The sequence below is a fragment of the Gossypium hirsutum genome, chromosome D11 (assembly GCF_007990345.1).
Source record: "Gossypium hirsutum isolate 1008001.06 chromosome D11, Gossypium_hirsutum_v2.1, whole genome shotgun sequence".
Taxonomy (NCBI): Eukaryota; Viridiplantae; Streptophyta; class Magnoliopsida; order Malvales; family Malvaceae; genus Gossypium; species Gossypium hirsutum.
Window position 1 is genome coordinate 19,419,900 of NC_053447.1, and position 15,693 is coordinate 19,435,592.

Consider the following 15,693-nt stretch of genomic DNA (forward strand, 5'->3'; position numbering starts at 1 on the left):
GTTTTTCGATTTTTATATTTAAATTTTCAATTTCACATAATTACTAAATAAATAAAAATATACTTTTTTAAAAATCAAACAAGAAATTGATATATACATAAACAAGTTGGAAGTACTGATTTAACAAATTCGGATGAGTTTGAAAAATTTTTAAGACCCATATTTGTATGATGTTAATATCATTCATGGCCCTAGCTTGATCCCAATTCGACCCATGAATATCTCTACCTAGCCTAAACCAGTTCCAGGACAACAATTAATTAATCATTGAGCCAATAACAGAACAAATCTGGGAGAAACTATGATGCAATGTACAACATGTGTGTTCTATACACAATTTTCAGGTAAAAAACAGTATTATACTACAATAATAAGAATACATCGTTTTCTGTACGTGGAAAAACATTACGATAACGATTAGAGTAATCCCGATGATGTTCTTTAAAATGAAATCCTGATGAAGACCAAGATGTGTAAAGCTAAAATGTAGAGCACGAAAGCCGATCTGAGTAGCATGAGCCTTTGTTGATTCTCACTCCGGCCACCAGTGTAATAAGGAAGCTTGGCATTATAATCAACAGAAAAATCCGAAGAGGATCCCCTATCGGAAGAACCTCTTCCGAATCGATTCCGGGCAGCAGTTGCCTCAGCATTACTACTTTCTAGCTTTGTCCACAAACCGCTCAACCTCTCTAGTTCTTTCTCTTTCGAATGTATTTCACCGATAAGACCCTCAGCTTGTGCCTAAAACATTTAAAATGTTCCTTTCTGAAAATGACATCATAAAAGAAGCTTATGCCAACACCACAAAGACAATTTAAAACAACCTTCTTTTAGGACAATGACCAAAAAAACAATGTTAACGTGATGGAGAATACATATTACACGGAAAGCAACAAAAAGCCAAAAATATTGTTCCAAAGCACCTCAGTTATGATCATTAATTGCGGAGAAAAGGGCATTAAAACAACTTTTCTTTTTTGCAATAATGAAGTTAATCTTAATGGAGAAGACATATTAAAAGGAAAGCTAAGCAAATCCAACATTTTTCAATTCCAATGCACCTCAGTTATGAGCATGAACAGCAAGCAGCCTACTTGGGGTATATGATCGATGGCTGAAAGCTTATAGTGACTCCCAGGCGTAACCTTTTTTATACATGTGATTCAATCCACTTTAAATTTGATAGGATAAATTAAATAACTAACCTGCTTTGCAGCTAGTTGCTCGATTAGGCTGTGAAGTTGTTTATCTAATGCCTTCTCTCTTTGAGCTGCATAACAGAAATTGATTAGTGAAAACCTATAGTTGTGAGTGTCAGATAAGAATATGTATCTGGCACGAGTATATTCAATTTTTTCCAAGTTTCTTTCATTTATTTAGAGGGTCCTTGAAGGATTATATCCCAATGCCTACACCTGAATATGTGTCAGACATAGATTTCTTATCTATTTATTCAATTTGTCTTCCTCTTTTCTTCTTTTTTTTTTTTTTCTCTATTCAAACATTAAAAGAATTCACTTTTCACCATTCTAACAAGATTGCAATAATGATCTAAACTAATTCCCTTCAAACCTTGCCCGTGTAGGAACTACAAAATCCCATGGAAACTTCAAATCAAGAATTTAAACCAAGTTCAACCAGAGCTTAGAAAAAAGAAAAACTCTGGTATTGCTTCGGAATAATGGGTTCTTTACAGCTGATTACTTTCATTCTAGAAATGCATTAACAACACTAGGACACAAGCAAAATTTTTTTTTTCCCAACTTCATTTGTTACATATTCAACATAGTACATCTTTTCTGCTATATCCAATAAAACATGTGGTTTTAATTTTAGTGAGGAACATCAAAGTTTTATCCACCAGAAAAGAAAAATTTAGAAGGAAAAAAAAAACAAATTTAAAGGCATGCTGAAAAAATATCATATGATATAACAAGGTAGAATATAGTCTCATTAAAATTTATGAGTTGTTGTTAGCTCATAAAGGAAGTCCTAAAAGGTCTATGATGTAAGGTACCTGGAGAAAGCTGCTTTGATGCTTTACTCTGAATACTTTCCCATTTATTCTCTAAATCTTTAACTGTCTCTTCCATTGAGATCTGAGAATATTACAGATCTTTCATCAGCAAAACAAAATGCCAAGCAACAGCGACTTAACTAAAGTACTTCTTTGAAAACAGGAAAAAGAATTAATGCAGTGTGTAAAATCAGAAGAGAGATATAATGGACCAATTCGTTTTTCTTCTTCTCTAACTTGTCTAGTATCGCAGATTTTTTTGACGCTTCAGCATTGGATTCATCTTCTGCACTCATTGTGGATTCAACCACAGAGTCAGCCAATTTTCTAGAATGGCTGGCATGAAAGTTAGTCTCAGCATCTTCTAGTTCAGCTCTCAGATTCTTCTCGATTTCATCCATCTCCTATAAAAGAAAATCCAAAGAAGATCTAAGATGTCATAAGTAGATAAACTGATGAAGGATTGATATATGCTAGTTAAGGGATAAATAATCCAGGGTTTTATATTAATGGGTTTAATTGCAGCCTAATGTAGATTAGGCCATTTCAAAATATGTTTAGGTTATTTCATTTCTAAGTACTAGGTTTTAGGCTCATATTCTGGATTCTTTGTGTTATTTTTATCTTAGGTTTTAGGCTCATAACTTTCTTAACTATTTGCAAATTCATGGATATGCAAGATCTATAAGACAATGTCTTGGGAATTTGAAATTCATCCGTTTAGACTCTATCAAATGCATAATTGTATCAAATCTTAGCTAGCTTTTAGATAATGTTTAACTTCATTTCTCACAATTTCCATTAATGAATCAAATTTAAATCCAGCATCTCAGAACTCATTTTTCTGAACAGCATATCTACTTGGTGAACGTGCTCTGTAAACTAAAGATACTTTAGCATGATTGTAAGGAATCCTACAATATTATTTACTTCTAAAAAGGTATTAAGTATAATTTGATGAATAATATAGCATTCATGAACGAAGCATGAAAAACAAGTTTTGGGACCTTCGGCCTGACCTTTAACTTGGAACGAAGCATATCTGCTTCCTGCACCTTCTCGTGTATTTTACCATCACAATCTGGTATAGCATTTTCATATGCAGTGTTTTCTTGTTGCAACGTCTCCTCTCGCAATTGGGCCTGGTCATAAGAAGTGCCAAATGATTAGTAGGAAAAGGCAAATATATCCATGGATCAAAACGAGCTGAGAAACAAATAAGTAGCCTCAACATCAGTGCTAAAAACAATGGTATTGAGTCAAAGTCATTTTTTCTTCGCTCCTATAGTCCTATGTACATTATCCACTGACAGAGATAAGATCAACTTAAGAAATGAAATTCTTAATGCAGCCTCTATTCTATATTATTCAATGTTACAGCTCAGAAGCTATCATCAAGCTACAGCAAATGCCAGAAAAAGAAATGCTACAAAGCAGCAACAACTTTGCATAAATAAATTAATCAAAATTTCCGTAAGGAATGTATTGGACATAACAATTAGACCAAGTATGAGCGGCAGATACATGTACCTATCAAATATGAAAATGTTCAATTTATTAGTGGTGTTTTTTCACGTATTTAGATACAATGCAAAAAATAAAAATAAAAATCGAAGAATCACAACTTAAGAAAATAATAAGTACCCAGAAAAGAATTCAAATGAAAAACATATACCCAGATCAGAAAATGAAATTAAGAATAGGAAATAAAATCTCAATTCCCAAAAGGAAAAGGGAAAATACCTGCTCACGGGTAGAAGAGTGAGCGTTGAGTTGGAGAGCAAGGGCGGCATTGGATGCGAGGGAGTGGGCGTGAAGATGAGGGAGGCGTTGGGAGATGTCAGGAGGAGGCAACCTGAGACGTAGATCTTGGATCAGACGGGTGAGAGAGGAAGCCTTTCGATCCAATTCTTGCACGTATTGCTGCTGCTCTGGGGAGAAAATTAACGGGATATTGGTGAAGTCATCGTCTTGGTTGCTGTTGCTGCCGTGGCCTCCGACTACGTCCGCCGCCCATGCTAACAATCCCGCCATATTTCTTTTGTTCTCGAAGTTTTTCAGGCTTTCCGGTTTAGGACTGGGATTCTCATCGCAATCCTTTTGTGTTATGTTTCTCCTGTCTGCCCCAAAATATGACAATTAATATCAATATGGGTAACTACACGTAAGATAAGGTATTAGTAACTTCGGCTGAGTTTGTATGGCGGCTGAGTTTGTATGGCGGTGCGTTTGAGATTAGATACTGTAGCATAAAACAAAAAGTAAACTAAACTATTTTACCCATTCAACTCCAAATAGTTATCCACTTATTCTTGTATCACATCGTGTACGTTAACTCAAGTTTCCAAAAAAATGATTTTAAATGCTAGGAATTTGAGAATCAAAATCTAACCATTTTCTTCTCTAATTTTTGAATTCATCGTTTAATTGACTTAAATCTATGATTTATTGTTTTATTAGTTGATGAGTACTAATTTTCTGTATTAATCATTAAATCATCACTTAGAGTTCATTAACTAAATTTTTTTAAAAAAAAGTTAGTTAAATAAAACTTACGAATAGTTCAGTAACTTAAATGAAAACTTTCGAATAATTCAAAGATCATTTTGTAACTTTTTAAAGTCAAATAACAAACACATAAACTTATTAATAACTTAGTAACCTTAAGTACAACTTACTCAATATTATCGATATATAAAAATTCAAATATATATCTATATATACAAAAATGAGAACGTAAAATTTCCTTAAAAAAAACACTTAACATTGCAATTTGAAGAGGATATTGGTTAGATAAATATAATTATAATTTTTTGAAAAAGATGCACCCTTTGAGGCTAAATAAAAGAACACATTAAAGTTTGCATTAATTTTTTCAAATTTATGTGAAAATTATTAAGTATAAAACCCATTAAATTTTGGTAAAAAGATATTCATTCTAATTGTTAATGTCTTTTATAGGAAATATCATGATTCACTATATTAACATATCCACAATTAATTCACACATTAATATAATAACAATCAGTGATGAAAGACATTAATCAGATAATTAATAATTTTTTTAATAATGGAAGACTTAATTAAATGTGTTTTTCATTTTATTTTATTTTTTGAAAATGTCGAATTTTTTAAGCTTTTAAGTTCTTTTCTCTTGTAATTTTTTTTTCTCTTTGAAGGATTTTGTACTTCTTTTTCACATAATCTGATAATTGAATAAAAACTAATTGGGCTTTCCAATGCTATATTAGCTTGGTTTGTACTCAAAACAAACAATAAAAGGCTGAGTAGGACGCATATATTATGCATACATACTTATTTTTTTTAAAATTATTTTAATATCTTTTCATAAAAATAAATTATATTTAAGAGTATTTTATTTTTTTTATTTTAACAAAAACCAATAAAAATAAAAATAATATGGCAAAATTTGAACCCACGCCAATAAAATTAATAAAATCCTAATTAAAACTTTTTTTATTCATTTTTATTTTAATATGTACATTTTTTAAGATGAATTTTATCTGATACAATTGATGGAGATGATAAATTGTGCATGTTAAAATAAAAAGGTATAAAATATGTAAGAATAAAGTTTTGGTTGAATGATAAATTTATGATTTTACCAATACAATTGGCACAAGTTCAAGTCTCACAATATGCATGTGTTTATTATTTTTCTATTAAATGAAAAGTCTAAAATGCTCCCAAATAATATAACTTATTTTAATTATGAAAAAAAATTCCGTAATTTTTTTAACCGAGTCTCGTGTCACCAACTCAATTACGACCTTAAATAAACCCTTCAACATTGCAAACGTTGAAGAAAATCCCTTTCTTTGCAAACATTGCTTTCTTCATTCCCTTCAACATTGGGGCTACAATTTGCATCTAAATAAACCACTATGTGCCTTGATTGGTAAAGACACATAATCATTTGATTAAATTTTAAACCGGTGAAGCTTGAAGTACCATGCTCATTACTATGCATTGATGGTATGGCCCCATCGCCATTACTCATTGAGCATTTCACATTCTTAATTCTATTTAGGCCTTGCCTCACCATGCCTGTCCCTTTGTCTAATTTCTTGCCTACAAATCTAAGTCTCTTACCATTAAAAGTCAACATGCTTCTTTGGTTATCCTCTTTTTCACCTGTATTCAATTTTTACATATTTAACTCATCAACATTATTATCTTCCTTTCATTTCGTTTAACCCCAAATTTTGATCTCCTAACTTAATTTTGGTTGAGTTTCCAAGTTCCGGAAGTCCTTACCTCCCAAGTTGTCGTTGCACTTTACATACACTGATTGACTACCAATCTTACATATTGCCCTTTTTCTTCGTAACCTTCAATATCTTCCTAGACTATGACATTTTTATGTAACACGACTATGACAATCACATTCTAAGCAAACATTCTATAAGCTATCATATTCAACTCTTTAAAGGTTACCATCAGTTTGAATTTTTTAAACAAGCAGGCATCTTAAACCCACACAAATTGTCACTCTCAAAATTCTCCATCTTGTACCATCATCAGTATTGTAATCTATCTTGATGACTTCCGTGATTGTATCTCTTATCACTTTAAGGTACTTTGTTTATACATAACACCAAACAATCCCGGTAAATGAATCCAAACAAATACATTATAAGGAAAATATTATGACATAAAAAATAAATAAGTTCATAATTGAACAGTTAAATATTGTTCATACACCACCTATACGTTTTCGGTAAAACTTGTGTAATATTCTAATAATTGAAACTTAACCATATAATAGTCATTAGTACTTGTTTTATTTGCAAAGGATCCCCTAACATATATATCTTATTCAATAATGCATTTAATAAAATTTTCATGCCCAAGATGATCATTGACTTAAACATGATTTTCCCCATTAGTGTACAAACTTTTAAAAAAACTAGATAGAGAGGATTCACTAAAAATTCTCAGTTGATCTCATCATCATCCATCCCCTTTCAAGGTTTTTCCATGTTGCTCAGTTTACCCATTAAACTTATCTCTCAAAAAAATTTGTTCCCCCATAAACAGTATCCTTTTGGAGAGCCCTCCTACTCCCTCCACCTATAATGGCAATGACAGAGACAACAATTTGTTAGTCATTTTATCCTTCTTCTTTTTTTTTTGTAATACTTCTATTTCCCTCTTTTGAGAAATTTATTCTTTACATTTTGTTCAATGTTTTATATTGAAAGACCAAAAAAATAACATACAACTTTAGGATTTAAAGTAAGTATTTACTATTTTAACTTAAAAAGAAGAAAAAGGGAGCTTAAATGCTTGCATCTATTCCTCCGTATCATCGATGTCAAAGTAATTGGCCCTTTCACTTCAATGTTCATATTAACCTATAAAATATTAAAAAAATATATATTTGCTTTGGTTGGTCACTTCTTAAAAAATTGTTAAATGAAATCACGTGAACAAGTGGCAATATATCACAAATTTTGTTAAAAGACAACAAGTTACTAGCTATTAATATCAATTTATCTTTACTTGCATTATTTTTAAAGAGTATGTTTGGAATAAAATTATTTTTAAATAACACGTTTTTGAAAGAAAAAGTGTTTTTTCAAAAATAAATAATTTCGCGCGTTTTCCTTTTGAAAAAATTTTAAAAATATTTCTTAAAAGTATTGTTAAACTAAGTCTTAATATTTGACATTCTGTATAACCCTTTCTCTCCTCTTAAACTAAGTCTTAATCGGCTCGGAAGCGTATATCGATTAATGAAAAAGGGAAAATAATAGTTTAATTTAAAGAAAATAAAGTAACTTGGCTTGAAATTGAAGTTAGAAGCAGACCAACTTCCATCATTAGCTCAACAAACCTCTAAACCTTCCTGCTGAGTAAAAAGTTATGTATATAATTTAATAAAATATTTATTTTATTTAAAATGACAAATAATATAAAACAAATCTATTTAATAATACAAAGTTCTCATGATGTGATTTTGTTTATTGTAACACAGCGTATTCATTATTCAACACAAACATGGGCGGTTGGATGTGAGAATTGGGATCTTAAATTATTCCATTTTTCTCAGCGCTGACTTATTATCTACCATTTTCAAATATTTAAACAAATCTTCAAAAATTGTCAATATTTAATTATTTAATTTTAATATTCAAATATATAAATTTAATTTAAATTTATATGCTTAAAAATATATTCTAGATTTTATACTTAAAAATGCAATTTCTGAAAATCGATTTAAAATTTAATTTTAACATGATGTTTTAATATTAGAATAATAAAAGTATAATAATAATATTTTTGACAACTTTTAAATAGATTCCATTTTTTCAAATATTCTGAAATTTTAGTTAAAAAAATATGTTGGGTGAACATTAAAAAGTATATAAATAAATATATTAAAACATTAAAAAATCCATGTTAGTTAAAACATAAAAGTAAAGGAAACTACTCAAAAAAGAAAAGCAAAATTCAAACTGAAAGGGATAGATAGGCAAAAATTTATTTTTTAAAATAAAAATTTGGTTTTAAATTTTGAAATTTAATTACTTAAATAGATCATTTTAAATATTTGATTATTCAAAATTATTTTTTGCATAATATTATTTAAGATAATATAAATATATAATAAACATTTTTAAATTTATTTTAAATCATGATAACATCTAATTAATATATAATTTACTTAATTTAAGAAAATACTTCTTTTAAAAATGTGAAATAATTTTTAAATTTTTTATGTTAAAAACAAAATTTAAAATAGATGATATATAAATATTTAAGCTAAATCAAATGGAAAAAATATCTAATTAACTACTATTTTTTTTTAAATCTGAATCATCTAATTAAATATTTAATATAATAATTATTTTTAAATAGATATATTTCAAAAAATCCAATAATATATTCATCATAAAACTAAGCTATATCTCAACATGGCTTTGGAAGATACTCTTCTTTTTGTCTTTACATAGTTTTTTCCAACTCATAGGTAAAATATTGGTTATACAGTTTGGGATGTATAGATTCATTAGTTGAAATATGTCAAAAATATTGAAAGATTTTAAAATAAATATAAAAATACGAAATTTGAAATCTAAAAATCAAAAACCTAAATTTAAAATTTAAAACTCGAAACTTTGAAAGAAAAAAATAATTAATTATATTTAATAAAGCTAATGTTATTTATTTAATGTTTTTTTATTTTACACGAATGATAATATACTATTTTATTATTAAATATAATTCTTAAAGTTGTAATATTTAAAATCTCCCAGCTTAAATTATAATATAACAATAATTAAAAATTGTACATTTTATTTATTTAAATATTTATTTTAAATTGTCAACATAAAATATTTTAAAATTAATTAAAATAATATAATTTTGCCTTTGCGAAAGCTTTAAAAAAGATTTCGATATCTTTTTAAAAATATATTTAAAAATATAATAATCAATTGGTTGGAAAAACCTGACCAATAACGAAGCTCAAACTTAAAAAAATCATTGTTAAGTATCATGAATAAAAAAAACCTAAATATTTTATTTCCACCAATTGAAATTTTTAATCAAATTATGCTATTAGACCCTATACTTTGCATAAGCTGTAAATTTAGTATTTATATTTTAATTTAATTAATTTTAATCTTTATATTTTTCGAATTTTGAATTTTTTGTTCGGGCCAAATAGTTGTAGTTAAATATGTTTGATTAAAATTTTCTATTAGTTTTGAATTATGCATAAAGTTGTAGATTTACTCTATTTGAATCATTTTTAATTGCTATATTTTTTTAATTCTAAATTTTCAGTCTTAATGAAAATGACAGCTGTTAATGAAAATAGTAAGTTGACATACCATTACATGTGCAATGATATATTTATCGTATTAAATTTTGAAAATAAAAAAATTTAACTTTGTGAATTTAACAACCACCATTTGGTCAAGACTAAAACTTCAAAATAGTACAAGGACTGAAAATGACAAAAGTAAAATATAAGAACTAAATTCATAATTTAGTTATACTAGAAGGACTAATATCAAAATTTAACCATTCCTTTTTGAAAAGGGCGATAATGGGGCCAAGAAAAGAATGGTGTGGATACAGGGTTTGATGATGGTTGAGGGCAGGGGCATTAAGCCTGAAAAGAAAAAAAGGAAAGAATATTAAGTAAACAGCTAAGAAAGAGACAGTGCCATGGGTAGGCTCTCATACATGTGATGAAAGACACGATTGCCTCACTATTTCACTCCCTATTCCAAGTTGCCCCCACGTTTCCTCTGCACCATTTGTGGGCTCTCTTCTCTTCTTCTCTCCCCAAAACACGCTCTCTCTCTCTCCCTCCCTCTCTACACATTTCCTTCAAAAAAAAAGAAGCAAGGGACAGCCTTTTCCCTTTTCTTTTCAACTTTTCTTTTGTTTTCTTGCTACTAATCAACACCTCCATCTCGGGAGCTTTTCAAGATTCCAATTTTCTTCACTTCTTGGAGAGCTAGGTAAGCATTTCTTTTCTTTCCAGCTTCTTGGGTTTTTTTCCCTCAGTGTTCATCCATATGGTAATCTTGCATTTTGCTTATTAACAGTTGCTTTGTCGTTCTGTGGAAGTGAGAACTCAGTCTACTGATGTGAATTTTTGAGATTGGCAATCTGGGTTTTGCTTTTTGGAGGATTTTAAACTCTGGGTTTTCCTCATTTCTTGTTTAAGTTTGGGTTTTTAGAGGTTGTTGGAGTACGGAATTGACTTGATTGGTTTTTATTTCTTTTGCCTGAGACTGACTTGTTGAGACATTTTCTATTGCCAATTTTTTGGAGTTTTATTTTTATTTTAGCTACGGAAGTTTGAATACACGTTTGAAGGCTTGAATTTTAGCATTTTGTGTTGTGGAAAAGATGAGTGATTAGTGTTGGAGAATAATTGGAGACTTGAATTTTATAAAATGGATATGAAAGTGTAGGGAATATATTAGGCTTGAACATTTATAGAAATATGACTTCAGTTTTACCTTCCGTAATTCCACCAACTTCTAATGATATCCCACCGCCACCGTTGTCTCCTACCTTGTCCTCTAATTCCTCAACCACTTCGCCTTCCCCTACTTCATCTCAGCCTAATCAAACTACTGATCCCCCACCATCACCCTCAAATTCCTCAACTCCACCCCCTGAATCCTCTCCAGCTGTCCCTACAGCTCCTCCTCCATCACCACCTCTGTCTCCACCACCGGCATTGACCCCACCACCAGTTTCGCCTCCACCATCGACCCCAGCTTCACCTCCTCCGTCCCCTCCAGCTTCCCCACCTCCATCACTGCCGACATCTCCGCCACCTTCAGCTCCTGATGCTCCTCCGCCCTCCGATAATTCACCACCCTCTCCGGTTTTATCTCCACCAACACAATCCAGTGCTTCTCCTCCTCCACAAGCTGCACAGCCACCTCCTGTTGCAGCTTCACCTCCACCTGCTGTCATTTTAAGTTCACCACCACCCCCTGATAATGTTCCAACACCGCCTGCCTCAAAGGCTCCATCTTCACCATCAGCAACACCACCACCGGAAAGCTCTTCCTCGCCTCCTAGGCTTACACCTCCACCACCCAGTTCTAAGACTGCTCCCGCTCCTGCCACAACTTCTCCCTCAACACCCACATTATCATCCCCTCCTCCCTCAGTTCCATCTACCTCCTCACCACCTACAATTTCATCTCCGGAATCCCCAAATACTACTGGAAGTCCTAGTTCATTGCCCTCAATTCCAACCGAGAAACCAACTGCAAGGTCAACTAATGGTACCAATGGATCTGAAAATGCGGCATCCTCTGGTAAGAGTGGTTTAGGCACAGGAGGGTCTGTGGCAATCGGCATTGGTGTTGGGTTTATAGTGCTCAGTCTTCTTGTGTTGGCTGTGTGGTTTGCAAAAAAACGAAAAAGGAAGAGTGCTGGAACGAAAATTGGGTATGCCATGCCTTCTCCATTTGCCTCTTCTCAAAATTCAGGTATATGGTTGAAACATTGCTTATCTACAAGAGTTTATGCATATTATGTGTAAACATGCCATGTTATTGACAAGTGAAATCAACCTTTTTTATCTTAAATTATCACTTGCCAAAGATTTAAAGTCGATATAGGATAAATTTTGTTTCCGGCTTGTGCAAATTATGTTTCAATTCCTTTTGGATATTACTTCAATTATGCCCTATAATGTACTTGCATTGCACCGCAGATTCAGCCTTTTTGAGGCCCCAGTCTCCACTTAAACTGGTGGTAGGAAGTGGTTCTAGTGGTGGTTTTTATTCACCGTCAGACCCTGGTGGGGTCAATAGTTCCAGGTCATGGTTTACATATGAAGAGCTAATCCAGGCAACAGATGGATTTTCGGAACGTAATCTTTTGGGTGAAGGTGGATTTGGTTGTGTATACAAAGGTATCCTTACAGATGGTAGAGAAGTGGCTGTAAAGCAGCTAAAAATTGGTGGTGGGCAGGGAGAGCGGGAGTTCAGAGCAGAAGTTGAGATCATTAGCCGAGTACATCATCGCCATTTGGTTTCACTCGTGGGGTACTGTATATCTGAGCATCAAAGATTGCTTGTCTATGATTATGTCCCGAACAATACCCTTCATTACCATCTCCATGGTAAGACATCTTCCATGCATTCTCTGGTTATGACGAAGTTGGATATAATTTTAAGTTCAAAGGTCAAAATAGTTTGCACGAATATTAATATGGTTCAAATTAAATTGATATCATGGATATTTATACCAACTCGGTGAGAGGATTCCTGTCTTTTAGCTTCTTTGGATTTGAACCACTTGAGCATCTGTACTAAAGTTGGGAAGCTCCATATTTTCCCGACTAACACTTTCATGCACACAATCATCCCCTATACAGATTGGATTGAAGATAATGTTTTAGTTTTGTGCACTTTTATGGAATTTTGTAGGTAGAGGCGGGCCGGTTATGGATTGGGCTCTTCGAGTCAAGGTTGCTGCCGGAGCTGCTCGCGGGATAGCTTACCTCCATGAAGACTGTAATCTTTTGTTCTTTCTTCTTTTCTTTGTCGTACTTTGAAACCCTGACATATGCTGCAAACCATTTAATAATATGAAGAAAAAACAACAGTAGATTAAACATCTAAACCATTGAGTTGCTATGCTATAAAAGTAATATGTTCCTTTGATCAGGCCATCCTCGCATCATTCATAGGGACATCAAGTCATCAAATATTCTTCTTGACAGGAATTTTGAGGCTCAGGTATTCCCTTTTCTACAAATATAAAGTTTTACCAGCATCATTATTTTGATCTTGAATTGCTTCTTGACAGTGCTTATGAATAACATAACAAGTTTGTTAACTCGAGACTTATGCACTACTTTTATAATTTACAAATTGTACTCTTCCTTAGGACCTGCATTGGGACTTCTTTTGTCAAATCTAACTTTCTGTCTCGCAATTCAGGTTTCGGATTTTGGGCTTGCAAAATTAGCATTGGATTCAAATACCCATGTAACCACACGTGTGATGGGAACCTTTGGGTAAGTTAGCACTAGACATTGTTCAATAAATTGAAAAATTAATTACTGATTCTCAATCGTTAAAATCATACTATATTACTGGAAATTAACTACTGAATATTCAGGTTTTTTCTGATAAATGGATTTGTTCTTTTTTAGATATATGGCTCCAGAGTATGCAACAAGTGGCAAGTTAACTGAAAAATCCGATGTTTATTCCTTTGGTGTTGTTCTCTTGGAGTTAATTACCGGGCGCAAACCTGTTGATGATTCTCAGCCGTTAGGTGACGAGAGCCTGGTTGAATGGGTAAAAGGCTATTCCACTATGTTTTGTTGTGTTTTCAAAAGTTTTTTCTTGTTTTAACATGCCTTTTGCTTTGGCTTTCTTCGTAAGTTTTAGCTTATACTGTTAGAATCTTCAAGAAATTTGATTTTCGTCTGAATAAAATCTGAAGTTGCAGTCTAATATTGTATGACCTTGATTGTTTGTTATTAACAGAACCTGTGGCAATGTTCCAATTTCAAACATATAATATGATTCAACCTTGTTACTCAGGCTCGACCTTTGCTTGCTGAAGCAATTGAACATCAAGACTTTGATATGTTGGTGGATCCGAGGCTGGAAAAGAACTACATGGGTCATGAAATGTTTCGAATGATTGAGGCAGCTGCTGCTTGTGTGCGACATTCAGCTGCTAAAAGGCCTAGAATGAGTCAGGTAAATAGATTAAAGTACTAAGGAACTATTTTGAGAATCATTAGAGGGTCATGTCTTATACTCATGTCAGAATATATGTTGGATCATACTAGTACTCAAAACAAAATGGTGGAATCCGAGTAACAAAAGTAAGAAACTTGCGTGTTTATGTGTGTTCTTCCACATTTATTTCTTAGGTGGTGAGAGCTCTAGACTCACTGGACGAGTCATCGGATCTCACAAACGGAATGAAACCTGGCCAAAGTGAAGTCTACGATTCAGCACAACAATCTGCACAAATCAGAATGTTCCAAAGGCTAGCATTTGGCAGTCAAGACTACAGTTCGAGTTTCTTTAATCACTCTCAAAGCAGTTGGAGGAGTCGAGACGATGGTAGTCAAGGTAGCTGGAAGAGTCGAGATAATGGGAATCCAAGTGGCGGCTGGAGTCGAGAACAAAGGGATAGAGATTACAGGAATCCGAGCGGTGGCTGGAGTCGAGAACAAAGGGATAGAGAGTATGGGAATCCGAGCGGTGGCTGGGGCCAAGAACAAAGGGATCGGAACACCCTAATGCCTTGAATGCACCTCTAATGTAAAGCAAATCAGATGAGTTTTCAATGCTTTACCGTTACATGGTAATTGAATTGCCATTACATGAGAGAGTTTAAAGGGGGATGTCTTGACTCTAAATTTTGGATAAGATTCATTGATTATGATCATTGGATCAGATCATTTGATGTGTAATATTTTTAATTTTTAACCCTTTTTTTCCCTCTTTTTCCTTCATTATTTTTTAATGAAAAAAGCTTATATTTTTCCCTGTAAGAATGCATCTATTTTCTATGTTTTAGAACTATTCATATATATTTCTCCTTGTATTTATATTTATTAACAATTCAATATAAGTTTCGTTTATTGGAATGTAAATTTAATTAGCACATTATCCTTTGGTTTATTTAGTTGTAATATAAGATTTTATTATTTGGTACATATTTTACTAAATTGTTTTTTTTTTACATAATTTGTGTTTCTTTTATTATTTTATTATTATATTTTTTACTAAAATATGTTATTTGTTGCCATTAAAGGAAAATTTAATCAAATTGATTTTAAAAAATGATAAAATTGTCATAAAAATAATATTTCATAAAAGGTCAATATATCAAAAATTTTAAAAATAGGGATAAATCTAAAAATTTTATCTTATATACAATATAATACATAAATTTCAGAATTTATATAATTTTGTATATGAAAATATGATTTAATTTAAGACAAATATCTATATAACATCAATCATCCATACTCCCTTGTCTAAAAAGAAATCATTTAATGTGATTTTTGTAACATCATTTTATGATAAATAATTATAATTATCTAATATAGAATAAATTGGTCTATTTACTTAGATGCGTACAATTAAATTAAAATCAAATTTTTATGTAAACATTTGAAGCAC

At 31.8% G+C, this 15,693-nt stretch overlaps 2 protein-coding genes across 2 annotated transcripts; one reads left to right on the forward strand and one right to left on the reverse strand.

Moving 5' to 3' along the window:
- Positions 1 to 337: 337 nt before the first annotated feature.
- Positions 338 to 4,271, reverse strand: LOC107912892 (spindle pole body component 110). Its single transcript, XM_016841261.2, has 6 exons — positions 3,764 to 4,271; positions 3,040 to 3,162; positions 2,233 to 2,424; positions 2,021 to 2,102; positions 1,209 to 1,273; positions 338 to 744 (listed from the first exon to the last, which is right to left on the reverse strand). The coding sequence occupies exons 1-6, from the start codon at positions 4,052 to 4,054 to the stop codon at positions 442 to 444; spliced, it is 1,056 nt and encodes a 351-aa protein (XP_016696750.1). The 5' UTR covers positions 4,055 to 4,271; the 3' UTR covers positions 338 to 441.
- Positions 4,272 to 10,206: 5,935 nt separating this feature from the next.
- LOC107912891 (proline-rich receptor-like protein kinase PERK8) lies at positions 10,207 to 15,161 on the forward strand. The gene is made up of 9 exons (XM_016841259.2): positions 10,207 to 10,521; positions 10,609 to 12,018; positions 12,246 to 12,656; positions 12,964 to 13,050; positions 13,205 to 13,275; positions 13,480 to 13,556; positions 13,695 to 13,842; positions 14,092 to 14,253; positions 14,430 to 15,161. The coding sequence occupies exons 2-9, from the start codon at positions 11,013 to 11,015 to the stop codon at positions 14,811 to 14,813; spliced, it is 2,346 nt and encodes a 781-aa protein (XP_016696748.2). The 5' UTR covers positions 10,207 to 10,521; positions 10,609 to 11,012; the 3' UTR covers positions 14,814 to 15,161.
- Positions 15,162 to 15,693: the final 532 nt, after the last annotated feature.

What these genes read in the sequence shown, in the direction of transcription:
- LOC107912891 (XM_016841259.2), top strand. Translation starts at nt 11,013, where the DNA reads ATGACTTCAGTTTTACCTTCCGTAATTCCACCAACTTCTAATGATATC. An exon ending in ACAGGAATTTTGAGGCTCAG is followed by an intron (nt 13,276 to 13,479) that starts GTATTCCCTTTT and finishes CTCGCAATTCAG; the next exon opens with GTTTCGGATTTTGGGCTTGC. An exon ending in CGTGTGATGGGAACCTTTGG is followed by an intron (nt 13,557 to 13,694) that starts GTAAGTTAGCAC and finishes GTTCTTTTTTAG; the next exon opens with ATATATGGCTCCAGAGTATG.
- LOC107912892 (XM_016841261.2), bottom strand. Translation starts at nt 4,054, where the DNA reads ATGGCGGGATTGTTAGCATGGGCGGCGGACGTAGTCGGAGGCCACGGC. An exon ending in AGAAGAAGAAAAACGAATTG is followed by an intron (nt 2,103 to 2,232) that starts GTCCATTATATC and finishes TAATATTCTCAG; the next exon opens with ATCTCAATGGAAGAGACAGT. An exon ending in ATCAAAGCAGCTTTCTCCAG is followed by an intron (nt 1,274 to 2,020) that starts GTACCTTACATC and finishes TCTGTTATGCAG; the next exon opens with CTCAAAGAGAGAAGGCATTA.